The sequence below is a fragment of the Aethalodelphis obliquidens genome, unplaced genomic scaffold (assembly GCF_003676395.1).
Source record: "Aethalodelphis obliquidens isolate GAN/ISIS:26980383/991018 unplaced genomic scaffold, ASM367639v1 scaffold18, whole genome shotgun sequence".
NCBI classification, from domain to species: Eukaryota; Metazoa; Chordata; class Mammalia; order Artiodactyla; family Delphinidae; genus Aethalodelphis; species Aethalodelphis obliquidens.
Window position 1 is genome coordinate 17,129,120 of NW_020837962.1, and position 27,414 is coordinate 17,156,533.

The 27,414-nt window shown below is 38.6% G+C and overlaps 1 protein-coding gene across 3 annotated transcripts in view; it reads left to right on the top strand.

Moving 5' to 3' along the window:
- Positions 1 to 27,414, top strand: part of XRN2 (5'-3' exoribonuclease 2) — an 80,473-nt gene that overhangs the window by 28,539 nt on the left and 24,520 nt on the right. For all 3 annotated transcript variants that reach the window (XM_027118099.1, XM_027118100.1, XM_027118101.1), the window contains 11 exons: positions 1,837 to 1,881; positions 3,561 to 3,692; positions 9,214 to 9,332; positions 12,480 to 12,615; positions 13,867 to 13,974; positions 14,073 to 14,162; positions 15,309 to 15,381; positions 19,432 to 19,515; positions 20,569 to 20,666; positions 21,319 to 21,398; positions 22,652 to 22,708. In XM_027118099.1, the coding sequence (XP_026973900.1) occupies positions 1,837 to 1,881; positions 3,561 to 3,692; positions 9,214 to 9,332; positions 12,480 to 12,615; positions 13,867 to 13,974; positions 14,073 to 14,162; positions 15,309 to 15,381; positions 19,432 to 19,515; positions 20,569 to 20,666; positions 21,319 to 21,398; positions 22,652 to 22,708 (1,022 nt within the window). The remainder of the gene's footprint in view (positions 1 to 1,836; positions 1,882 to 3,560; positions 3,693 to 9,213; positions 9,333 to 12,479; positions 12,616 to 13,866; positions 13,975 to 14,072; positions 14,163 to 15,308; positions 15,382 to 19,431; positions 19,516 to 20,568; positions 20,667 to 21,318; positions 21,399 to 22,651; positions 22,709 to 27,414) is intronic.

Below are 27,414 nucleotides of genomic sequence, written 5' to 3' on the forward strand. Positions count from 1 at the left end.
AAGAGCATTTCAGACAGGGAACAGTCCGTGCAAAGGCTCTAGGGCAGGAGCATACGCAGGATGTTGAGGAGCCGGGAGCCACTGTGGTGGGAGCAGAGGAAGCAAAGGGAAGCGAGTAGGAGAAGAGGTCAGAAAGACGATGGATCTGGTAGAGCCCTCTAGGTCACTGACAGGACTTCAGCTTTCAGTCTGCATCATTGAAGCATAAAAGTGACAGATCTGACACGTACTGTAAAGCCATCACTGTGGCTGCTGTATGGAGGTAAAGGCAGAAGCAGTGAGCCCAGTTAAGAGGCTCCTTTGCAATAATACAGGGGAGCCAGCACGGTGGCAGTGAAGGTGAGAATAGGTGGCTGGATTCTGAACGTATGTTGAAGCAGGAACCAATGGGGGATGAAATCCTAGGTGTGAGAGAAGGAAAGGTGTCAAGAATGACTCTAAGGCATTTTTTCTGAGCAGATGAAAGACGGTCTGGTCTGAGCAGCTGTGATGAGAAGACTGGGAGGTGCAGGGCTCGGGGTGGGGTTCTGTTTTGGACACGTCAAGCTTGAGACGTGAGGGTGGGGCTGTTGAGTTGGGAGAGGCTCTGGCTGGAGAGTCATGAGACGAGAGGATTCCTTCTGTGAGTGCAGGGAAGTGGGGAGGTCCAAGTATCGGGCCCGGAGGGGCGCCAGCGTTACAGGGACAGCATGGGGGCTGGGAGGCTGTTGAGTGAAGGCAGCAGCAGGAGTGAAAGAACAAGGTGAGTGTGGTGTCCTGGCAGCCCAGTGCAGAGGGCACCATTCCAGAAGGAGTCGTCGTGGTCAGATAAGAGACGTTTCCTTAACAACAGGGGCAAAGCTTCATCAGAGAAGTGGGTGGTGTTCACGTCTTAGGAGGTTTTCAGGAGTAGGTCCCCATGTATCCAGCATTCAGCCCCTCCTGCAGAAAGCACAAAGCTCACATCTCGTTAGGTGTCCTCTTGTGGGTGGAAGTGCTGCGAGTAGGGTGACAGTCAGTATAGTACCTGCCGTGGTCACCTTAGCTGTCGTTTCAGTGCCTGGACACTCAACAGAAATGCAGGCGTGGGAGGAGTGCTTTCGGGGGAAAGGGGGCCTTTGAGTGGCTCACCTGGGGGAGAGCAAGGTCAACCCTAAATCCTGTCTAGTTGAAACTATGGCTACATTTTGAAAATGAGTGGAGGGAAGAATCAAGGCAGACTGGACGCTTTCCTGTGAATTTAACTGGCCCAGAATAAACAGTATAGACATCTGAATTTTCTTCCTTCTTTCATTAGGTCGACTTGTTGCAATCTTGGTGGGTAGTGTTTGCATAGAGCCCCACTGCTCTCTTTACCCACTTGTGCCACACATGTGACAGCGCTAGAAACTGTCCAGCCCTTTTTAGGTAATAGAGGCCCATTATTAAATTGTCGTGTTGATTTTTAAAAATTGTCATCTTCATTATTAACTATCTTCAGCTACAACTTAAAGAATTGTTTTCTTACTTATGTGTATCTTCTCCATTATTGGCAGCCTGTTCACTCCAGGGAAAAACCAAGGGTCCTTGTCATGACTCTTGCATTCTTTCCTGAAATGATGTTAAAAACTACCTGAAAAAAAATTTGAGGAACATTTTAAATTGTATCTAAACTCAATTTAGAATGCTCTCTATCCATCTGCAGTTCTGATAAGCAGCACTTTGAACATACAGTCCATTGCCTGGTTTAATTATGTACCTAGGTTTCTGGGGTCTTCCTTTAAAACTTTAATTGTCTCCCGAATCATTCCTGGTAATGTTTAACTCTTACATTTTTGTGTAATTATTTGACAGAATATGTGGATTTTATACTTTTAGGACAGTTTTAGAAGACGACAGAAAGAAAAAAGAAAGAGAATGAAGGTGAGTTTTAGCTAATATCATAAGACTGGCAATGGTATCAGTTTACGATTTGGGAGGAAGATGTTCATTACAATAGCTCTTTATTCCTTACGGGCTGGGAGTTGGTTAGGGACGTGGCACCCACCCAGCTGCCTTCCTGCCTGGTATTGATTTTAAAGAAGTCCTTTCTAAGCTCTCTGGAGTCTGAAGGGAAACACTTGATGGGCAGGAGGGGGCAGGTTGCATTTAGCTGTTGAAGAGGTTTTTTTTACAATAATCAGATACTGTTTTTGTAATAAAAGCAGTCAACCCTTTGTTTCCCCTTACAAGTCACTATACTCTGTCTATATCTTTGTCAGGTTAATCTTCCTAGAACAAGATACCCATAGCTTTGTTGTTTCTCTGCTCGGAAATCACCAGTGACTCCTTAGTCCCCTCAGAATCCAGTTCTCTCTCAGTCTGCCTTGCAGAGTGCACCGTGGCCTGGTTGAATTCTGGCCTCCAGCCCTTCCCCTGCTGTCCTCTAAATACACCATGTTGCTCCTGACCTAGAGCCTTGCCCCCCTTTGGCTGCTCCAGAAGATTCCTACTCCAAGCCCCGCACACCTTGTCTTCTCCACGGCCTCCCTTGCTGCCTCTGCTTGTGGTCCAGGTTGAGCAGTCCTTTCCTTTATCTCTGGTGAATGTTGTCTTCCTTCCTGGATTTTAAATTCATGGAGTTGAGGGACTGCCTCTTACTATCATATTTTATTGGATTTGAGCAATTTCAGGAACCTAGAAGGGAGAAGAGTAATTTATTGTTGCAGGTAGTTGCAAACCACTTAGATTGGGAGGAGCATATTTGGTTTCTACTTTATTTTTTTTCCTTTTTTTAATTAATTTTAAAAAATTGAGGTATATTTGATGTATAATATTATATAATCAGGTGATTAGAGTATATTATGTACAGTATAGTATATATAATAGTGATTCACACTTTTTAAAGGTTATATTCTATTTACAGTTATTATAAAATATTGGCCATATTCCCTGTGTTGTACATTATATCCTTGTAGCTTATTTATTTTATATATAATAGTTTGTACCATATATTATTATTTCCTTTCAGTCAATGTCTGTTTTTAAAACATCTGTTTATCAGTCAGCCACAACCGTCACCTAGTATAGCTATAGCTATAGTATAGCTATAATTAATTGGCAATAAAGAGTTAAATTCTAGCAAGGTGAAGGGTAAATAAAAGCTGTATTTCCTGAGTAGAAGTTAAACTCTTGACTTATTTTTTTTTACCATTAAGGTAAATGTTATAGTTATTTATTATTTGTTATTTTTATTTGCCTAAAATTATGTCTTGAATGTGTTCAGAAATTGTAAGTAAACGTAGTAGAACAGCCTAATGAGACTTGAACAGTTCCACAGGGTGGAACTGCAAGTGACGGGCATTCTCAAACTCCACGTGTATATACCAGAACAGTGAATTATATGTACTTTTAGAGCAGAGTTACTATTACAAACGGTTGTTTACAGGGTAAGTTACCATTATATCAAAGTGTAGACAACCGTGTCATGTTAACAGAAATCCATTTCGTCTTTTAAGTGCTTACAGTGGGGACTCTTTCTATTGCCCTCTTTTCTTCCTGTCATCTAACTGTGTTGTGATTTAATTTTAATTTCTACATTCATTTATTTCCATGTATGTTAGAGAGATCAACCATCTTTCTCTCCTGGTGGAATATTAACCCCTCATGCCCTTGGTTCAAGAAACTCACCAGGATCTCAAGTAGCCCATAATGCGAGACAAGCAGCCTATGAAATGAGGATGCAGAATAACTCTGTAAGTGACTCACTTTTATGTAGCTTTGAAGGGTGGTGACTTATCAGATGCCCCTGTAGTTGTGTGTGAATTTGATCATTTAGCCTGGGGTTGTTTTGTTTTATAGTTTTTCTCAATTTCTTTTGCCTTGAGAGATATTTTTAATTCTATTAAATTCTTTATCAATATGAAAATATCTAAATGATGTGAAAAGAAAGAAAATGCATGTAAATACAGTTGGCTAAGTGGCTGCAGTGTCTCTGTAATGCACATGGGCCACAGTGCTTCCCTCTTGCCCCAAAGGTACAGTGGTGATGGTGCTAGAAGCATGAGGGGACATCCAAATGTCTCACGTCTCTGGCGTGAGAGACAAGGGAGGGTTTTGCTGCCTAATTTCCCCTTTCCTTCCAGGGATCAGTTATGGGCATTTTGCAGAATGGTATTCCTCAGTCTGTTAAATACAGGTACTCCTTACTGCCTAAGCTTCCCTCTCCAACTCAGTCATAGAATAGATCCGAGCATGTGTTTTAAGGTAGTTCTCAATACCGAACTCAGAATGGATTTGCCTCATGGTATCCCTCCTTATTTGAACTTTGTAATCCAAGCTGCGTGAGCAGATCATTTCAGCCAGCAAGGCTTTACTCTGTCCATTAGCTTCCTGTTGTATTGACAGAAGACCAAGAGCTCAGAGCACATGGCAAGACAGCAAGCAGGGGTGAGGGAATAGACCATGAACTAACACACACATACAGCAGATAAAGCTATTGCTTATTTCAGGCTAGTAGGCATGAGAGAGAGAGAGTTTTGTAAAGGGAGAAAAGATACTATGTAAACTTTTACTATGATAGATGCAAGGAAATTGCATAAGTTTGGATATTTAAGTTTTATTTTTCTATTAGTTATCCTATTGATGATAAAATCCCTTTTTATAGGGCAATCCTGTATGTGGAATTTTTGCCATATCAAGAGACTGATTGAATTTATATTCCCATAAATTCACAATTAGAAGTTTTAGGACCTTAGATTTGGAATTTGAGAAATGAGGTTTTGCATCTCCCAAGAGAAGAAGCCTGCCTTTTTGTTGTGTTTTTTTTGTTCTGTTTGAGGTTTGTTTTCTTTTTTTAATTTTTATTTTATACTGGAGTATAGTTGATTAACAGTGTTCTGGGACTTCCCTGGTGGCGCAGTGGTTAAGAATCCACCTACCAGTGCAGGGGACACGGGTTCGAGCCCTGGTCCGGGAAGATCCCATATGCCGCGGAGCAACTAAGCCCGTGCGCCACAATGGCTGAGCCTGTGCTCTAGAGCCCCTGAGCCACAACTATGGAGCCCATGTGCTGCAACTACTGAAGCCCATGTACCTAGAGCCCGTGCTCCACAACAAGAGAAGCCACCGCAATGAGAAGCCCGCTCACTGCAACAAAGAGTGGCCCCTGCTCGACGCAACCAGAGAAAACCCGCATGCAGCAATGAATACCCAATGCAGCCAAAATAAATTAGTTAAAAAACAAAACAAAACAAAAAAAACAATGTTCTGTTAGTTTCAGGTGTACAGCAAAATGATTCACTTATATATAGTTGGCCAAAAAGTTCCTTTGGTTTTTAAGTAAAAATAAAAGCACATTTTTAATTTCCACCAAGAAGTTTATTGAGCAATGTATTCACCGTTTTGTTCCACTACCTTCTGCCATTTTTCAGGCAACTTTATAATTCCATCTTCCCAAAACTTTTTATCTTTTTGAGCAAAGAACTGTTCCAGGTGCCTTTTACAGCCTTCCAGGGAATTGAAATTTTTTCCATTAAGAGAATTTTGTAAAGACCAAAATAAATGGAAATCCACAGGTGCAATGTCTGAAGAGAGCAGATGACTCAGAACTTCCCAGCCAAGTTGTAATAGTTTTTGCCTGGTCATCAAAGAAACATGCGGTCTTGCGTTATCCTGATGGAAGATTATGCGTTTTCTGTCTTTTCCGGATGCTTTTCGTCGAGTGCTGCTTTCATTTGATCTAATTGGGAGCAGTATATGTTGGAATTAGTCATTTGATTTTCCGGAAGGAATTCATAATAGAGGACTCCCTTCCAATCCCACCACATACACAACATCACCTTCTTTGGAGGAAGACTGGCCTTTGGTGTGGTTGGTGGTGGTTCATTTCACTCGCGCCACAATCTCTTCCGTTCCACATTATTGTACAGTGTCCACTTTTCATCACCCATCACGATTTGTTTTAAAAACGGAACGTTTTCCTCACGTTTCAGTAGAGAATCACATGTGGAAATACAGTCAAGAAGGTTTTTTTCACTTAATTTATGTGGAACCCAAACATCAAAGCGATTCACATAACCAAGCTGGTGCAAATGATTTTCAACGCTTGATTTGGATATTTTGAGTATGTCAGCTATCTCCCGTGTGGTATAACATTGACTGTTCTCAGTTAATGTCTCGATTTGATCTCTGTCAACTTCAACTGGTCTACCCGACTGTGGAGCATCGTCCAGCGAGAAATCTCCAGCATGAAACTTCGCAAACCACTTTTGACACATTCGATCAGTCACGGCACGGTGCACAAATCTTTTTTTGCGTTTCAGTTGTGTTTTTACCTTTCTTGAAATAATAAAGCATAATATGCCAAAAATGTTGCTTTTTTCTTCCATCTTCAATATTAAAATGGCTACACAAAAATTCACCAATCTTGATGTTTTTTTTAAAATGCACACTGATGTGACAGCTGTCACAATACAATCTAAGAAAATTGTTTCGGACTTCCCTGGTGGTCCAGTGGTTAAGAATCTGCTTGCCAGTGCAGGGGACACAGGTTCGATCCCTGGTCCAGGAAGATCCCACATGCTGCGGGGCAGCTAAGCCTGTGCGCCACAACTACTGATCCCATGCTCTAGAGCCCACAAGGTGCAACTACTGAGCTCATGTGCCACAACCGTTGAAGACCACACGCTCTGGGGCCCGCGTGCTGCAACTACTGAAGCCCGCGCGCCTGGAGCCTGTGCTCCGCAACAAGAGAAGCCACTGCAATGAGAAGCCCACGCACCGCAAAGAAGAGTAGCCCCCCCCCCCCGCTCACCTCAACTAGAGAAAGCTGCGTGCAGCAACGAAGACCCAACGTAGCCATAAAAAAGAAAAGAAAATTGTTTCAAATGAAGTTAAAGACAACTGAGCGCTACTAGAGCCATCTTAATGGAAAAAGACCAACAAACATTTTGGCCAGACGTATACATGTACATGTATCTATTTTTGATTTTTTTTTCTTATACAGAGTGAGATGTGGAAGGTCAGTGAAAGGGATTGCAGTGAGACACTTGAGTAGAACAGAAAAAGCTGATGTCCATCATTTAAGATCATAGTGACTACAGTCCCCACAGAGTGGAACTGAAAGTGACTGGCATTCTCAAACACCATATTGATGATATGATAGAATGCTTTTTTCTTAATGTCAGGGAGGCAGTAGGTTTAAACTTTGTCACCTGTGATTGCCCTGAGAAGGATTGCAGTATTACAGTCCGGCTCCACAGAACCAGATCCACTGTTGATTAGTAACGTCTCCCAGGGGAGTGAGAGTGGGGAGGTTGGTGTTTACGTTGCTTATTTGATCCTGTATTAATTCCTCTTGACAGTGTATTTCTTTTGGAGTCTTTGCAAAGAGGGATTTTCATCTAGAATGTTCTGAATTTAAAGTAATCATGAAGGCATATTACCAGTTCAGTTAAAGAGGGCCTTTAAAGTTATGGAGTTTTGCTCTTTTGGTGTGTTTTTGTTTATTGATTTTTTTGAGCTGTTTGGGCGTGTTAGTCTGCAGTACTTGACCAATGTCTGCTGACGGTGAACATTGACAGTGTTTTATCAGACGGCTTCTGTTTCTTCATAAATATGTGTTTTTAATTTTTGCATTCTGAAGTATGGTTTCATTATACCTGCAGCCATTCTCAATTAACAGAATATGATTACAAAACAGCATTTTAAAAATATTTTTATGACTTGTTATGAATCTGGTATGTTTAGGAAGGAATCCTTTTGTTGGTAGAGGGAGAGGAGAAAAGAGCAGTGGGGGGAGTTAGCATTAAAGAACAGACACCCGCCTTTCGTGTTTTCCTTGAAGGTATATTATTTTTGTTATCTAAAGATGGAATTTATATTTTGTCAATTTGGGAAAGTTTGCTTTTTACCCAACTTCCCTTCATAATTTAATGCAAATGGATCAGTGTGGGGTTTAAAAATAAAAGTGATGACTTAGTGAGTCAGGTGTGCTATTGATCTTCCACATGTGGTGTTTCGTTTAATCCCTGCAGTAATCTGTGAAGATAGAGAACAGTAGCATCTCCATTTCAAGTTGAGGCTGACAGGTTAAATAAATTGCCCAAGGCCATACACGGAGAAAGGCTGGTTTGGTATTTCAAACCCAGGTCTGTCTGACTGAAAATACCCATCTCATTTTCCCAGTGCAACAGTGCCTTCCTGGATTTATTTTTTTACTGGGTTTTGTGAGGGGTTTTGGACAGTATTGGCCATACGATATCATGAGTAAAATTGATACTATACGTTTTTAAAAGGAAAGTGTTATAAGCTCTATGTGAAATATAATTTTGCTTTGTTGTAACAAACTTTCTTAGCCTGTGGTATGAACTGCCTTTATGCTAATTATAGTATCAACAAAATAGCCTCCTGAGCTCTCAATTTAAAAAAATTCAATTTACTCAAAATATCTAATATATTGTGAATAATAGAACAAAACCTTTACTATGAAAACCTTTTTTGCCACTTGTGTTTTTGGTCATTTAACATAAAACTAAAGTTGCAGAAGACTTTAATTTTTTAGTTAAAATTAAAATACTGTAGGGTGTGCCTATCTTTGTTGAGTTAAGTACAAAGGGAAGAGATAATACTGAATTTAAAGTGGTATCCAAGTCTTTGAAATACTAATAAGATGTGCATTTTTCTAAGATGACCAATAGATTTTTATTTGTACATTGAATTTTAAAATAGTGTATGTAAAATAATTTAACAGTTATCTGGCAGAGCCTTATTACTAAACTGTTGCTTTCCAGAGTGGTTATACTAGGTTGAACACATGCCATTTAACTTTATTTTCACCCGCTTGACTATTTTATGTATTACTAATTTATTTATTTATCTTTTTCCCCCTTTACCGTTTTGCTGTTTGATGGGTGGAAAGTGATCGTGAATTCATAAGATCAGCAAATCACCAAAGAAAATAAATATTTAAGTATTAATTTTCTAAATTTATAAAATTAAATTTTTCTTTTTGCTTCTGAAGCAGTTTTTACCCTAAGAATGTTCAGATTCTTTTGAATTTAAGCATAGGAAGCTTGGTACCATATTACTCTTTTTTGGGGAAGTGCAATAGGCCAAGATCAGTCTTTGTGCTTTCTAAATACGTTTACTAATATCTATTTAACAGCCTTAAAAAATGTATTACCGTGAAGCATGGTGGTAGTAGCAGTTGGATGTAACTTCTTATGTGAAATGAATAATTAAGTCCTTCCTCTCTAATGTCATAATTGCCTGCAGAGTCCTTCAGTGTCTCCTAATGCGAGTTTCACTTCTGATGGCTCCCCATCTCCGAGAGGAGGAATTAAGCGAAAAGTGGAAGACAGTGACAGTGAACCTGAGCCAGAGGATAACGTCAGGTGAAGCCATTGTTTGGTAGCACTTCGTTAGCAAATTGCTGAAATAGAGGCGGTCTAATTAATGCTATTAGCTCAGAGCAGCAGTGCCTTCGGATGCTTGCCTGTGATCTTTTTATCCACAAGTAATTAATGTGGAGGGTTAGAATAGTCAGTAAATTCCAGTGAGATGTGTAAGCTATAGCTGTTAAACCTAAGTATCTAGATTAGTATGCAGGTTTTCGTCCTCCAAGCCACTTTTCCCTCTGAGAGCGGGCGCTAGATGGGCTGGGCATGAGGTGTTTAGCTCTGACTGTGTGATCTGAAGGTCACTGCGTGGAGATTACATTTTCAAGCTGCTTAACCCAGAAAGTTCAGTTACACTTGGATACTTGATATGGTTTGCTTTAATCTTCTTAGTTGAAAAGTTTCTTCCTCAAGATGAAATATGTAGAACTTATTTGGTTAAGAAATAAATACGTATATTTTTAAAAAAACACAGACTTGTATATGCATAGTTATATTTCATGACAGAAGTTTTCCTGTAGCTGTATACTTAACATTTATTTTATTTTTTAAAAAATTTATTTATTTATTTATTTTTGGCTGCGTTGGGTCTTCGTTGCTGCACGTGGGCTTTCTCTAGTTGTGGTGAGTGGGGGCTACTCTTCGTTGCGGTGTGCAGGCTTCTCACTGAGGTGGCTTCTCTTTGTTGCAGAGCACGGGCTCTAGGCCCATGGGCTTCAGTAGTTGTGGCACACAGGCTTCAGTAGTTGTGGCTCGTGGGCTCTAGAGCTCAGGCTCAGCAGTTGGGGCACATGGGCTTAGTTGCTCCATGGCATGTGGGATCTTCCCGGACCAGGGCTCGAACCCAAGTCCCCTGCATTGGCAGGCGGATTCTTAACCACTGTGCCACCAGGGAAGTCCCATACTTAACATTTATAATGGGAAGCTTTGATTCTTTAATTTGTCCAGAAGTTGGAGATCATCATATAATAAGATTAACAGCCTCTCCTGTAATTAAATCTAGGTTTGAATCCTGGGCTCCAAGTGCAAAGGCCAACAGTCTTAATAAATGTAACTCATTAAGAATTTAGCAAAAATGATATAGTTCAGAGTTAAGCAAACAATGGTGGTCCATATCTCGTGCTTCTTATATAGGATGTGGGTGGTGTGTTTATAATTAGAAATGTTCTTTGATGTTAGATTCTAATATCTGTGATGACTGGTCATCGAACATTTACCTGACCTGAGTTTTTATCCTCTGCTTCTATAACAGTGGATTTCCTCTTAGAGTATCTTTTGTTTTACTCTGAGGTCATCATGATCAGTACTAGCTTAATAGTAAACTTGATTTATTTAGTACTTTATTATTTAATTCAGGTGCTGGGGATAATCAAGGTAGAAATGCTTCTCAAGAAATGCTTGGGATTCTTAGCATTTATTTTGTTCATATTTTCTGTAAAATGGTGATAATCCACATCATGGATAGAGGATAGTTCTCCTGATTGATGTTCTGTGAATCCTTTGTGTATGCGGGAAATTAAAATTGGTAATATGTGCGGGTTTCCCCCAGTATCCGAAAGTGGATGGGGCCTATGAAATCTTTAAGAGCCGAAATGGCGTAAAGAAGGAGTTACCTTAGGTCACGTCTTGCTGCACAAAATAAATGGAGATAAAGCCCAGATGCTCACAGACACAGCTCACAGCTCTGGCGGCAGATGCTAAGATGCTGAGTGTGATTCCTGGGGAAGGGGCTGGCGGGGCCACTCCTTCTGGGGTGCACGCTGAAAACAAACGTGCTAAACGAGATTCCCATTTTTGCCTTTTTTTTTTTTTAAGCGAAATCTCTGCATTTCTTTCTTTTAGAGAAAACAGGTATTAATGAGAGTCTTTTGTAAAAGCAAAGTGGTGTAAAGTGAACTTTTGAAAAGCAGGGCATACCTGTATTCTGAAACATGACTGCAGTTAATTTGTAAGCTCTGGCACATGGTAGAAAATGGCCTTACTGTAGAATCATCTTGGTGTTCTTGATCTGTGCTAATTAAAAAAATTTTTTTTTGGCTTCTTTCTGTTCCTTTAAGAAGATGTTTTCATCTCTTGGAGAATGAGAAATGAGTACTTTGTGGTTCTTCACATTGTATTTTCCAGTGATTAATGATAAATTAGTGAATTAATTGACCTGCTTCTAAGTTTTACCAGAATATACATACATACATACATACGTGTGTACATGTGCATGCGTGTCCTTCCCTTCAACTCTTAGCTCAAAGAGGCCCAAGCATAGGGAGAGTAGGTTAGTTATACATATAATTTCTGCCTGGTTTCTAGATTATTCTTTTATAAATCACTTTTTACCTTTAAAAGAATTACCCATGCAAGTCTTTTTTTTTTTAAGTAATTTAATTGACTTTCTCTGTATAGTTTAAATATATTTTAACAAACTGAGGAACTTGAACTATATAAAAATATCTTCAAATTTTAAAGTGTAGCTTTAGGGACTTCCCTGGTGGCGCAGTGGTTAAGAATCCGCCTGCCAGTGCAGGGGACATGGGTTCGATCCCTGGCTTGGGAAGATCCCATATGCTGCGGAGCAGCTAAGTCTGTGCACAACTACTGAGCCTGCGCTCTAGAGCCCAAGAGCCACAACAACTGAGCCCACATGCCGCAACTACTGAAGCCTGCGAGCTCTAGAGCCTGTGCTCCGCAACAAGAGAAGCCACCGCAATGAGAAGCTCACGCGTCGCAACTAGAGAAAGTTCGCGCGCAGCACCGAAGACCCAATGCAGCCAAAAAGTTAATTTAAAAAAAAAAAATGTAGTTTTAGAATTATTCCGCAATCAAAAAGCATGTAAAACAGTATGAAAATTCGAGCAAACAAGTGTTCTGTATCTACTTTAGCATAAGTGATTATTCTTTTTTTAAATGTAGTTTTATAATGCTCTTATTGGAATCAGTGTTTGAGTTTTTGATGTTTAACTCTCTTTAAGTTGGTAATAAATCCTGTGAAAGCGGACTTTTTAGAAATAGTTAAATGAAACCGTGTTTGTTAGCATTACTGTTTAACTCATTTACATTTCACCTGGACATTAAATATAAATTGATTTGGTGATAAACAGGTAGACAGTTACCATATTAATTCAGCATACACTGGCTTTGCCTGGTTTGTAGGTTATGGGAAGCTGGTTGGAAACAGCGGTACTACAAAAACAAATTTGATGTTGATGCAGCTGATGAGAAATTCCGACGTAAAGTTGTGCAGTCTTACGTTGAAGGACTCTGCTGGGTTCTTCGATATTATTACCAGGTACAAAGAGAATATTTTCCTCTAAACCTCTAGTTAGTCATTTTAGGAACATAATTTCTATAATAATGTGTATTATTGAGCTGTATTCTGAGATTAAACCTAGACTTCTTTTTAAGCTTCCTATTTAGAAATTCATTACTTTGAATAATATTTGTTTCTAAAGCTCCTTAGGTGTTAATATATAAACAAAGCTATTTTTTTGCTGTGTCAAAAGATTTCAACACCAGGGAGTATGGTTGAGTATACTTTGTCTTTCAAATGACTAAAGTGTAGTGTTTTTTTAATTGGAATAAAAAAATAAGTGAGGAACTAATAGATAGTCACTAAATGACTGAACAAAGGACAAAGCCTGGAAAATACTATTAAGAATTAGAAAGGAATTTGAATGATACCATTTCCTCCGTATAAGGTAGTGATGTTACTTGAAGTGCTTTCTAATTGGAGTCATCTGTATCTGACTTAAAGCCTTTGATAATTGGGATGTCAGATTGATGAGAGGTTAGGTAGACATGGGGATTGTAACACAGATAGTTAATATCTGGTTTTGTGCTCGGAGGTGAAGCAAGTTCAGTTTGGTGTGATCTGAAATTAGTAAGTAGAAAGTAATTTAATGTGCTGAGTATCAACTATAAAATATTTTAATTTCATGTTTTACTCCTACCAGGATTTTAATTCACCAGGCACAGAGTGAAAACATATATCAGGGAGACTTCTTTTTTCTATGAGTATAACTTGTTTCCGTTTTGATGGGCTTACTTAAATATTTTTATAATGAAGATAAAGTTTTCCCTGAAAATATAGGGAATAGTAAGATGAAGCTTTTGCCTGTTTTACTCTCAATCACAGTGATGTCCCTTCCTCACCTGTAGGCTCAGTAAGTGTCAGCTGCAGCTGCTCTTCATTTTATTTGATTATGGCAGCTCTAGAGTTGAAAGAAATGCCACCAAACACATTATAAGGATAAAAATCTTCACCAAATTGTGTTTGTGAATATAAAGTTTGGTATTAACTACTGATTATTAAAGGTGTTTTGCAGTATTTTTTAAATCAAGGGACCATTGATATGAAGTAAAAAGTTCAGATTTAATCAAAATAACTTAGGACTCATGGAAAAACTTAATGCATGGAATATATACTAGAAGTCGTGCTTTATAAATAGAATATATAGGTTAACAGTCTAATTTTTATTTGTTTTTTTCTGTGTATATCATTAACATAGATTTTTGGGTTTGCTGTTTTTAATGATTGCAGGGTTGTGCGTCCTGGAAGTGGTATTATCCATTCCATTATGCACCATTCGCTTCAGACTTTGAAGGTATTGCAGATATGGCTTCTGATTTTGAGAAGGGTACCAAACCGGTAAGCTTAACTATTTAGAGCCATAAAATTTATAGAATTTTGGCTTAGATAAAAATTGTGTGTTGTATGCTAAAGTTTTTTTTTTTTCTTTTTTACAGTTTAAACCACTGGAACAACTTATGGGGGTTTTTCCAGCTGCAAGTGGTAACTTTCTACCTCCATCATGGCGGAAGCTCATGAGTGATCCTGTGAGTCTTTTAGTATTTTGAGTGTGTTGGTAACTGGATTTTTGTCGTACATTTTACCAACATTAGCCACAATTCGTCTTGCATCTCATAGTTAAGAGAGCGAAGTGCAGGAAAAAAAGTAATAGTATTTGAGTTCCGTATATTTTTCACCACTTTATTCTTTTTCTGCTTTCCTTGGCCATCAGGACCCAACTTAGTAAAAAAAAAAAATAATTTGTGTTTGGGAGAAATTCTTAGAACAGTTTTTTTATTCTCAGCCTACCTGTAAGCTATTATTTTTGGTTGTTCCAGCCTGTGTGGTGGCTGCTAGAGCTAAGGCTGGCCCGCTTGAAATCCCCTCCCAGCTGGTTTTGTGGGCGAGTAGTGAGACCCAGCTGGGAGGTGGGGTAAGTAAGCTCTTCACTCTACACTGGGTCCACAGCTGTCTGCTTTAAAATTCCTCTATAATTATGCCTTTTTTCCCCTCTTTTAAAATATAATTGTTGGGGCTTCCCTGCTGGCGCAGTGGTTAAGAATCTGCCTGCCAATGCAGGGTACATGGGTTCGAGCCCTGGTCCAGGAAGATCCCACATGCCATGGAGCAACAAAGCCCGTGTGCCACAACTACCGAGCCTGTGCTCTAGAGCCCGTGCTCCGCAACAAGAGGAGCCACCGCAGTGAGAAGCCCGTACACTGCAAAGAAGAGTAGCCTCTGCTCGCCGCAACTAGAGAAAGCCCGTGTGCAGCAACGAAGACCCAACACAGCCAAAAATAAATTTATTAGTTAATTCTGTTTCACTAGACCTGCAATTTAAAGAATACTTTTTTTTTTTTTTTGTGGTACGCGGGCCTCTCACTGTTGTGGCCTCTCCCGTTGCGGAGCACAGGCTCCGGACGCGCAGGCTCAGCGGCCATGGCTCACGGGCCCAGCCGCTCTGCAGCATGTGGGATCTTCCCGGACCAGGGCACAAACCCGTGTCCCCTGCATTGGCAGGCAGACTCTCAACCACTGCGCCACCAGGAAAGCCCAAGGAATACCATTTTTAAAAGGAAAGGATGCTCATTTTCTTATCAGGCATGATAACGTGATCAAATGTTATGTCCAATTCTTTGTAACAGAAATATGTGACTTCACTTTTTGAATCTTTACTTGTCTTCCTGGTATAGGATTCTAGTATAATTGACTTCTACCCAGAAGATTTTGCTGTTGATTTGAATGGGAAGAAGTATGCATGGCAAGGTAAAATTTAGACATTATTCCTTTTCGTTAAAATAATTTTCTCTTGGTAAAGCTGTGCACAAACGTGATTTATGGGATGAAAGAATTTCTATATTTTGCCATCCAAACTGGGATTAGCAATGATTGATATTTTAATAGTCACACTGTGGTAAACAATAAATGGGTTGAAATACATTAATCATATTTTTTATCTCCTTTGTGATAAATTAACGGGACTTGGGACTTGTTCCTTTCAGTCACTGACGCCTTGTGAGATTGCTGAGCAATGTAGAAACATGAGAGTGTCCATGTGGAGATTTACTTACACTCTGTGGAAACTTTTGAAAAATGTATTAGAAATTTAGTTTACATACTTAACATTAATTATACTTAGTTTATTTCTTATTTATGTGTATATTATTTTCTCATTCCATTCTTTTCACAGACTTTGTAGAAAGAATGGCAGTAAAAATTAGTACTAAATGTAAGGTGATATTTCCCACTCAAAAAATGTGTGATGACAGTAAAACACAAGAATGCCTCTCACACAGTAAGCCAATTGTTGTTTCACACCAAAGTCCCTTTCAGCAAATCATTTTAACCTCTTCTTCCACCATATATTTTTCTAGAATGATAAGCATGTTTGGTAATACCATGCTTTCATTCTTTTTCCCTGATTGTTCTCTGGGGTACAGAGACCAGTAAAATAACTCAAAGAGAACTGTGGAGGAAAAGGGGAATAAATAATAATTTACCAATTGAAATAATTATGAGATTTTAGGGTTGACTTTTGATTTATGTAGTAACAGGAATTTCATATTACTTTAACAGAATGATAGTGGGAAATGCAACCCGTTGATTGGGGCTGTGCAAGTGTTGTACTCTGTGGGCATATTGTGTTATAGGTAAAAAGATTGGGGACTTAGGTTGTTTTTGAAGATGCTTTGTAGAGGAGTCACATAGAGGGAGAGGAGGCATAGGAGAACAGGAAGTAGTAAAGTAAAAATAAGTAAAGTTATTTATGTAAGTGTTCGTTAAATGAATAAGTAAGTATATAAACATGCAGATGACTTGCTGACTATCATTGTAGCATAAATTGTCTAGAGGAAAAGTAAGGCAGTGCACATCAGTTAGTTTCTCCACACCCTTGCCAATATTTATTTGGTTTTTTGATAGCAGCCATCTGGATGGGTGTGAAGTGGTATCTCACTCTGGTTTTGATTTTTCATTTCCCTAATGATTAATTATGTTGATCATTTCTTTTTGCATGTGCTTATTAGCTATTTATGTATCTTGTTTTGGAAAATTGTCTTTTCAGGTCCTTTGCCCGTTTTTGAATTGGGTTTTCGTTGTTTTATTATAGGTGTACTTTATATATTATTGATTTTGATGAAGTCCAATTTTTGTTGGACTATTTTGTTGTTGTTGCCTTTGCTTTTGGTGTCTAAGAAATCACTGCCAAATCCAGTGTCACTAAGCTTGCTCCCTACATTTTCTTCTAAGAGTTTTATAGTTCTGGCTCTTACATTTAGGACATTCAGCCATTTTGAGTTAATTTTTGTATGTGGTGTAATGTAAGGGTCCAACTTCATTGTTTTGCATGTGGATATCCATTTTCCCACCACCGGTTGTTGGAGAGACTGCCCTTTCCCCTCTGAGTGGTCTTGGCACCCTTGTTGAAAATCATTTGAGTGCATATGATGGTTTATTTCTGGGCTGTTTATTCCATTGGTCAGATTGTCTGTCTTATGCCAGCACCATACTGTTTTAATTACTGTAGCTTTGTAGTCAGTTTTGAAATCAGGAGATGTGAGTCCTCCAACTTTATTTTTCTTCTTAAAGATTCTTTTGGCTGTCTGGGGTCCCTTAAGATTCCAGATGAATTTTAGCATGGGTTTAAACTCAGACCTTTAATATTTTTATATTTTATATAAATATTTTCATTTATTAGACTCTGTAGCAAGAACATACCTTTCTTGAGGTAAAATTTACTACTGTTAGGAGATGTAGTTTTTTCTCCATACATATCTTTAAATCGTATGGAAAGTAATGATAATACTTAAGTTCTTGCCTAAGTTGAGTACATCTTAAAGTGATAGATGATAAAATGTATCTGGGTATTTTTCCAACATTTATTGACCATGTGTACTTACAATTATTATATATAATAATATAGCGTAGGGCTTCCCTGATTCCGCAGCAGTTGAGAATCTGCCTGCTAATGCAGGGGACATGGGTTTGAGCCCTGGTCTGGGAGGATCCCACATGCTGTGGAGCAACTAGGCCCGTGAGCCACAACTACTGAGCCTGCGCGTCTGGAGCCTGTGCTCCGCAGCAAGAGAGGCCGCGATAGTGAGAGGCCCACGCTCCACGATGAAGAGTGGCCCCTGCTTGCCACAACTAGAGAAAGCCCTCGCACAGAAACGAAGACCCAACACAGCAAAAATAAATTAATTAATTAATAAACTCCTACCCCCAACATCTTCTTTAAAAAAAATAATAATATAGCATAGATATTTCGAATGATGTGTATTTTATATATGAACAGAGAATTTAAGTAATTTGATCAGAGTCACACAGTGTCAGAACTAAAATCTGAACCCAGAGAGTCTGACCACTGTGTTTAACTAAATATTACCACTATTTGGGCCGCCTCTGGGCTGTTGAGAGGTTTAAATGAACCAAAGCATGTAACGTAGGAAATAGGTGCTCAGAAAAAAGTAGCTGCTGCTGCTGTCATTTTTACTATCAACTCATTCTCAAGCACTGCCACTGTCACACCTGGGTGTAAGGCGTTCCTTCCTCCCTTGGCCAGTAGGGCTCGTTTGTTACTTGTTAACCATATGGCTGTCATTAGCACTGCAAGTTGCTTACTGTTTGGAATTAGCTTCTGGAGTTGATATTGTAGGAAAGTCTTTCTGATAATTTGTTTAGATCCTAAATCTAGTAGGTAGAAAATGAAAGCTAGATAATGTTGTAGTTTTTCATGTTATAACTTTTGTTAAGTGAATGACTAATTACCACTTGAACAACTTTCTAGGTTTTTTCCATCTAAGTGTTTACCAGTTTTTTAGGCCCCATAAAATTCACACTAGAAGTTAGTATTCTCCTTAACTAGGTATTCTCCTTACTTGTAGTACAATTGAAGACGTTTCCTAACTTTGAAAATATGGTAGCTAAATAATTAATGACAACTTTGGAAACCTTTCATTTCTCATCATTTTAAAGGGAAAATATCACAAATACAGCAGTTTTGAGTGGGAGTAGTTTCAAAATTATTTAGCTTTATTTAACATTTCTCTTTGCTATTTATCTTAAAATTTTTATTTGGCCAAAATACTATTTTTACTGTATACAGCAGCACTTATTATGCTTCAATAACTTCGTATATTTTTCTAGTAATAGATATCGTATTACTGGTGTGCTTCATTGAAGATTATGCACATGGGTCCAGATAAAGCAATGATTTCAATTCTAGCACACTCCAGGGGACAATTTTCAACCTGAAAATAATCATCTGTTCTACCCGCCCCTAAAATTTAAGCAAACAAGTGTCTAAAATTTTTGTGTGTGTAAGTTAATTATTAGGTCTTAAAATATAACAGAATATTATGCAATTTTAGAGCTGCAGGAGTCATTTCAAGTATTCTAGTTAAACAGAACTTCTGAGTATTTTTGTTGAATGATCTCTGTACAAAAGAAGAAACCAAGGTCCTAAAAAGATGAAAGGATGAACCCAAGCCTTTGGGAGATTGACTGGTTTGCCCGAGGGCATCTAGTAAGGAGGGCGAGAACAGAGAGAGGCTGGTGTCTAGGTGGCCACTTGTTCATTTAATTTAAAAATTTTATTATCACAGAGTTAAGATCAAACATGGTTTTCCATATGAGCCATTTTAAGGGTGGGGAATTTGGAATTTTTTCTTCTACATTTGAATTTTGGCTAAAGATTAGAGTTCAGTTCCCAAATGTTTTTATATTAGCAGGGATATTCTACTAGAAATGTTCATTTGGACCAGTTGGAATTTAGGTGACCCTAATAGCTGGGCGGTTGGTGTGCGTTTATGTCCCCAGGTGTGGCTCTGTTGCCGTTCGTGGATGAGCGAAGACTGCGAGCTGCCCTGGAAGAGGTGTACCCGGACCTCACCCCCGAAGAGAGTAAGGCCGACGCCCCACTCAGTCAGCAGTGAGTCTGTGGGACACAGACTTCACGTTTCCTTATAAAATTAGACCTTTTGGGCTTCCCTGGTGGCGCAGTTGTTGAGAGTCCGCCTGCCGATGCAGGGGACACGGGTTCGTGCCCAGTCTGGGAAGATCCCACATGCAGCGGAGTGGCTGGGCCGGTGAGCCATGGCTGCTGAGCCTGCGCGTCCAGAGCCTGTGCTCCGCAGCAGGAGAGGCCACGGCAGTGAGAGGCCCGTGTACCGCAAAAAAAAAAGAAAAAATTAGACTTTTTTTTTCATTTGTGAATTTTTCACAAAGGGGGCAAAATCACTGATTTTACTTCTTTGTAACAAAAGTTAAATTTGTTTCTTAAAATTTATTACCTGTAAATTGAATAGTAATTAAATGAAACTTTTAAGTTATAAGTATTAGATTTCCTCCATCTCCCTTCTTCCCTTCCTCCTCCCCTACCCCCCAAATAACAATAACTTTGCTTGAAGGTTAAGTTGAGTCAAAAGCATTTGCTCTCAGAGTGTTAACTTGAAATGTTATTTTTCACAAAAAGTAGGATTTTGTCATTAATACTGACAGTTAAAATATTGGGAAATTGCAAGGCTGGGCTCAATTGGAAAATTTATTTAATACCAGTGTAACAAACCTATAGAAATAATATCTCCATTAACCATCCTTAGGATAATTTTTGTTCTCAGATGATAAAATTAGTGTTTTCTCAGGGAATGTTTGTTTCTTATAATAAGAAATTGAGTTCTGTATAAATAAGAAAACTTTGACCCTTATCTTGCAATCCCATAATAATTCAGGTATATTTTAGTAATTTTTTTGATAGTCATTGATTTTTGAAACCTTATCATCAAAGTTTTTTTTTCTTCTGCAGAGACATATCACCTATTTAGACCTATTGTTAAATTATTTTTCACAGACTTTAAGTTTTTAAAATTTAGATGCATCTTTTAATTTTGTTGTCATAAAAATTGCTCTTGCAGATACAATGGTTTGATCTTTATTCTTTTCCTACTTTCCCCCCAGCTAGAAGAAACAGTCTTGGAGGTGATGTCTTATTTGTGGGGAAACATCACCCACTGCACGACTTCCTTTTAGAGCTGTACAAGACAGGTTCCACAGAGGTACGGTCTCCCTTCCAACATGAAGTGTTTTTAAACAGTATATTTATTTGGTTAATTAATCAGGAATACCTAGTTAATTAATCAGGAATACCCTTTTTAAATTTGGTAAAATATAAACATGATTTACCATTTCAAGCATTTTTAAGTGTATAATTCTGTGGCATTAAGACCATGTACAAAGTTGTGCAACTACCACCAACTGTCCGTTTCCAGAACTTCATCTTCCCCATCAGAAGCTCTGTACCCATTAAACAACATTAAACACTGCCTCTCCATCCTCCCCTCCTCCCAGCCTCTGGTAACCTCTCTTCTTCTTTCTGACTCTATGAATTTGTCTAATCTTGATACCTCACGTAAGTCGCATCATACAGTAGTATTTGTCCTCTTGTGTCTAGCTCACTTGGCTTAGCATAATTTTTCAAGGTTCAGCCATCTTGTGTTAGAATTTCCTTCCTTTTATGGTTGAATAATATTCCATTGTGTGTATACGCTACATTTTGTTTATCCACTCATCTGTTGATGGGAACTTCAGTGGTTTCCACCTTTTAGCTGTTAGGAATGTTACTCCTGTGAACGGTGACGAACAAGCATATGTTTTAGTCCCTGCTTTCCAGTCTTTCGGGTGTATAATCAGGGCTGTGTTTTTCCACAGTCAGTGGATGTACCACCTGAACTATGCCATGGGATTCAAGGAAAGTTTTCTTTGGATGAAGAAGCCATTCTTCCAGATCAGTAAGTATTCATTGTATATAATTGAAGCGATTGGGAGGATGTATAGTTAGCATTTTTACTTTGTTGCCTAAATGTTTCATTTTCTAGTAATAATGAGAAAGTAGTGAGAAAACAAAACAACAACAGAATACCCCTGGACTAAAAAAACACTTGGGGTCAAAGCCCAGCTCTTGGGGCAATCCGCAAGGTCAAAACTATTTTCATAATAATACTAAGGTGTTATGATGCTGTTTGCCTTTCTCTTTTCCTGCCTTGAGTGTATGGTGGAGTTTTCCAGAGGCTAAATGTAGTGTGATACCTCAAGAGATTGAATCAGAAGTGGATAACAGAATCCAGCTATTAAGATAGATACTAAGCCATGTATTAAAGAAAGTTAAAACAGTAACATTCTTCTCATTTGTTTTTGTTTTGCTTTGTAAAATATAGTGTTTTTTTCATAAAAATGTTATATAAATTAATGGTAGGTTTATTACTAAATTGTCTTATTAGGTTTTCAATAGTAGGTTTATTAGTATTATCTTTAAATTAGTGTTTAAAAAATTTCTTAGTTTTAATTTTTAATAGGTAAATATTGACAGATATAACCAACATGAACAGAAGTTCTTTGGGGTCCTCAATTGATAAGAGTGTAAAGGGGCTCTGAGATCAGAGTTTGAGAACTGCTGCTCAAGGGTATATAGATCCAGGAATAGAATTGCGGGTCATAAAATATGTGTATCTTCATCTTTTCTAGATAATATCGGGGGGATTTCCAAAGTGATTACACTGTTTTATGATCTGTGTCAGTTTGTGAGAGATCCTGTTGCTCTGTTCTCGTAAAGTCTTGGGATTGTCACGACCTTACGTTTTGTCAATTTGGTGGATGCTTGTTGGGATCTTGGGGTTGACAGTTGTTATTTCTCTGATGACTAATGAAATTGAATGCCGTATGGTATATCTCTTAACTATTTGGTTTTCCTCATTTATGAAATACCTGTTCTGTTTTCCTGTTAAGTTATCTGTCCCCCCCAACTCCCCCTTTTTGGTTTGTAGGTATTCTTTACAAATTCTGATAAAAGCCCTTTGCCCATAATTGTTTTCTGTTAGTGAGATTACAAGCAAGGAAGACAAGGCCCTTTTTTAAAGATATATACGATTATATTGTTTTGCTGGTGCATTTTAATGATTCCTCAGAAACATAGCAACATCTTGCTTCCACTTATCCAAAAGGTTACGATTCACAAATAGATGGTTCTTCTCTTGTTTCTTTTTAGAATAGTATGTTCTCCTGTTCCCATGTTAAGGGATCTGACACAGAACGCTGCGATCAGGTAAGTTTCCCCAAACTGCTGACATTTGCCCAGAATGCAGCTCTGAACTTGCAGATAAGTTTAAAAAGACTGGTTCACCGGGAAATGGTAGCTGTTATTCCAGCAGTGCTTTGAGATTGGAGAGTCCCTGTGTTGCAGACCTCCTAGTAGAGCCTCTTGACTTTAAATTATGTATATTGTTAAGGTTACTGATTTAACAAGCTTGCTTCTCTGCTTTCTGGTTTCCCCTAACAACCTCTAATTCTTCCTGGATTAGAAAAGTGGGAGGTAGAAAGTAGGAGTTTCCAGGAGTAGTTTGCTGTGTATGTGCAAAGAGACCTCTTCACCCCAGAGGCCCACACAGCTTCACCGTATTGTAAGACTATTTATTACATTTATGGTCGTGGCCCTGCTGAGTTTAAAAACAAAACTGTTAATATACTTTATTTTGGTTAAGATGAGATAGACGAATTTGTGGAATTTTTTTATCAACAATTTTAAACTTAAGGGGCTAATTTCTGCTATCTGGAAAACTTATACTTCATTTCTTCAATGGTGACAGCATTTTCTACTGAGTATGTAGAATATAATATAGCTATTTAGATAAAAATCAAACTTACTACTCATTTATGTAACTGTTGTATGCAATTACTAATCTTGATGGCAGGGTTTATGTTTTTGTGTTCTTCAGTCTTTAGATGAGAGTAGGGCAAATATTCTAGTAATTCAAGGATTTTGTAAAAGCTGTTCCTGAATACTCCTTTATTTCTCTCATTCTCAGGGAATATTTTGGATTTCACTTAGATTTCTCATTGTGACGTATAAGCATGTTTATTTTCCTGTCTTTCATGGCTTTAGAGAGCAACTGCCATTCTAGAAAGGCTTTTACGTAAAGAAAACCATTTTGAATTTGGAAAATCTTCCTAAACTAGTTGCCTTTATTTATCTCTACCCACAATTTTAGTTTATCTTTGCACATAATTCGTCCTGGCTCTTTGTCTGTGGGCTCTTTTGTTAAGGGTGGGATTCAGAACCGTAAGCCAAGCTGCTGTGCCCACCACAAACAGTCTGGCTGCGGCAGAGCCAGTGTGGACTCTGTGTATTAACCCCTGGGGTCTTTGGCTCCCAGCCGAGCTTCAGGCCAGTTAACTCCCACCTGTCCTCTTTGTTTGCTGTGCTCCTCAATTTCTCAGCATGTTCTCAAGGGTCTTCCTTCACAGCCCTCTAGAAATAGTTAATTCATCTTAACTATCTAATTAGGATAGAGACTTGTGCAAGGGAAGAGTTACAAACTTGACAGATCCTGGAGTTTTTGTTTGTATGATGATATGGTGGTGGTGATTTCTGAGCCTGAAATGGCCTTTGGTGTTGTTTGGTATCCACTGTTTTTACAAGATTTATTAATTTATAAAAGAAATCTGAGATTCAGCTGTATATTCAAGTATATATTGAATATAACTTCATAATAAAATTGACTTAATTGAGTTGATTTTCTAGAGATTTCGTGAAAGACCAAAGTGTTAACTCTTACCGTATGAGGTGATTTTCAGTGTTTTCTCTGAGGGGTCATGTTGAGGCTGAGATGCAGTTTACTGTAGTTTTGCGTGTGTTTGTTTCAGGGTTTCTTGTGTAGCCCAGTGTTTTTTTTTTTTTGCTTTATAAACAAAAAATCTGAAAAGGTAGCTTCCATAGTCAGCTGCCAGTTCTGTTTTGACTCTTGATATTTTCCCCCTTCTCTGTTTGCATGCATCTGGTATTGCATTCCATGTTTGAGAAGTTGTTTCCTCACATTGACTTTAGGTAGATTCTTCCCATCGTGTTAGGTCTTATCTATAGTATTGAGAAAGTATATTTTAGAAGTTATTGAAGTGTCTTAAATTCATAGAAGGATTCTTAAAGAATACAATCAGCAGTTACCTAGGATTTTTTTTTCCAATTCTGATTCCATAAGTCGTTCAACATAGTAGTAGTTTAACTTTGAACAGAGCTGAGCTATCTCCCTGAATTTTCCTCAGTCTGCTCTTCCTCCACCATTGTAATTTGCTTAGCATAGTATTTTAGAATAATTCTTTGTCAAATTTAAACATATAAAACCTGTATATGATTTTTAAATTACAAAAAAGTTATCTTCCTGGTGTAGCAGCACAATTTTCTATCCATCTGGGGGAGTAGATGCACACACACCCCCTTGGTCTCACCTCGGACTCTGTGTCCACACTGGCTGCTTTGTTCTGCGCCCCTCACACGCCTCCTTGCCCATCTCTCCGTTCTGTCCCTCGACCTCCTGTTCCCCCAGATGCCCAGACTTAGGAGCTTTGGCTTCTCACTTTACAGGACTCCATGTACCTACACCACTGCTCTGGAATATTTTTTTCTTCCCAATTATTTTTCATATCTGGCTTTTCCCAGTGAGCCTGTTCTGTACTCGCTCCTCCTGGATTACCGTAGTGCTCTCCCAGCTGATTTTTTTTTTTAATGCCACCTTCCTTCCCACTGAATCTGTTGTCTCATCTTTCTTAAACACTGCCACCCCTCGGTGATCTTTGGTTCCTGCCCTAATTTGGTGGAGCCGTGCTCTGTGCCTGAGTGCCCACAGCTCCTCAGGGACACCTCCTCCTTGCTCTCTAGGCTGGTCCCTTCCGTGTCCCACTCATCTCTGTGCCTTCCTCCCAGTGCTTGGAATGCTCTTCCCTTTGCCTACCCTTCATTGCTTTTCTTCTCTTCTCAAAGGTAATCTGGGTTTATGTAATCTTTAGAGATGTTTTCATTAGTAGCATTGTCAGATTTCTCTTTTTCTCTCATGGCACCTGGCATCCTTCCAAACCCATGTAAAAGCTTGGCTTTCGTAGTGTTGGAACCTGTGTTTGCCAGATTCTTCTAAGAGCCCAGACTTACTTCTTCAGAGGACTGCTTCTCAAATGTTCTGTGTTCACTTTTGGATGGATCAGGCAAGGGATAGAATGTTTTCTGTCTTCAAGGAGATGTTTTTAAAATGTGGATGTACGTGAAGATAGATTTTTAATGTAATGACCATTACTGCCATGTTTGTAAGACTCATGGTTGGCAAGCAGGTAACTTGAGATCCAAAACCTGAAGAAGTGGAGGACACACAGAATCAGTAACAGAGTTGATGGTTGGGAACACTTGGGAGGGTTTAACTTTCACTGCCTGTAATACTTCATAGGACACAGCTGGTTAACCTCCTCTGATAGGATGTCAGAAAAGACATTGTTAAGTCCTATAAACTCTTTAAGTGCTTTAAAATGTCAAGTATATGAATCGTGAACAGTTTGCAGTGGTTTGCTGATTGAGCATTAATTATGGAATGTATCAGGGAAAGGTAAAAATGAAAAGATTTCTGGAGTTTTCTGCTTTCTTTGTGATGTGTCCTAGCACTCTCAAACAATAGTAGTACTTAAATAGCGTTTATAAGGATAATTCTTAAAGTGAATGGAATTGGAAAAGGTGTTGTGCATTCTGGTTTTTTTCTATTGAGACTTTGCTGCAAAGTGTCTAAAGTGCTACTTGTGATAAAAATAAAAGCACTGTTCAGTTTCCTTACTTTACAACTATGCTTAGGTTTAAAATTTTTAATTTATATTGTCCTTAGTGTGTTTATGAAGACAATTAAGTGATTAAAATAATAGGGAGGTTACCTAACCAAGGAGGGGATCTACTGTACAAGCCCTCGTCGGAGCTGGTCTGGAGGGTAGAAGCTTATGCTGGCTGACTCGGCGCTGTTCCACCTCGAGGGAGTGGTTAAACCCCCTCCGCTGTTCACCAGTTAGATGAAACAATATGAATCTACGCACCGTTCTCTGACCTTAGCCGGGCAGCCTGTTGGGTCCAGAGGTTCTTCTGTTAACTCGTCTCCTCCCTGAGGGTGCTTCTGACTTTATCTCCATATTACTGCTTTCCCTCCCCAGTAAACTCTCCACAATTAATGCCTCTTGTTTCTAATGGTGGGAATTTCTCAGAGTAATCTATATTTTTTCCCCGTTATTTTTATTTATATATTTTAGTATAATGGAATTATTTCCATTATTTTTAATGCTCTACCTATAAAAATTTGAATTACGTTAACCTGAAAAAAACCAAAAGCACTTTGAAAGTTTGGATCCAAATAAAAAGTTACCCTTTGGACCTTTGCCTAATGGGTTCCTGCCTAAGTCTGTTTTACTTTTAGGAAGTTTAAGTTGTGGCTGATGTTATCACATTGGAAAAAAGTACAGTAGAGTTGTGCTTTAGCTTCTGTTGTTACTTTAGTTTCTAGAAACATAATAGTTCTTAGTATATATTTTGGGGAACAAATTAAATACAAAAAATATCACAACCAGTCAAAGCTTAACTCTTTCTAGGAGAGAATAAGTCTTCAAATTGTTCTCAAAGATCCAAGGGGAATGAATGCTTTAATCTTTCAGATCATAAGTTGTGTCCCTTGTCCCTTCAGTGGGGGACCTCCAAACTTATTTTTAAATACTCCTTTTCTGTCTCCCAATGGCTTGAACCATATTAAGTATAAGATCACACTGTTGAGTGTAGTTCTGAGGGGAAGTGGGAGAGATATTGGAGATTGTTTTCTTATTAGCTTGGAAATGTTTTCCCTTTCAGAGCATGAACATGAATAGTGGAATTTTAAAAACAGTTTTATTGAGGAATAATTGACATATAATAAACTGCACATATTTGATGAATAAATGGATTTGTTTTCTCAAACATTACCTTCA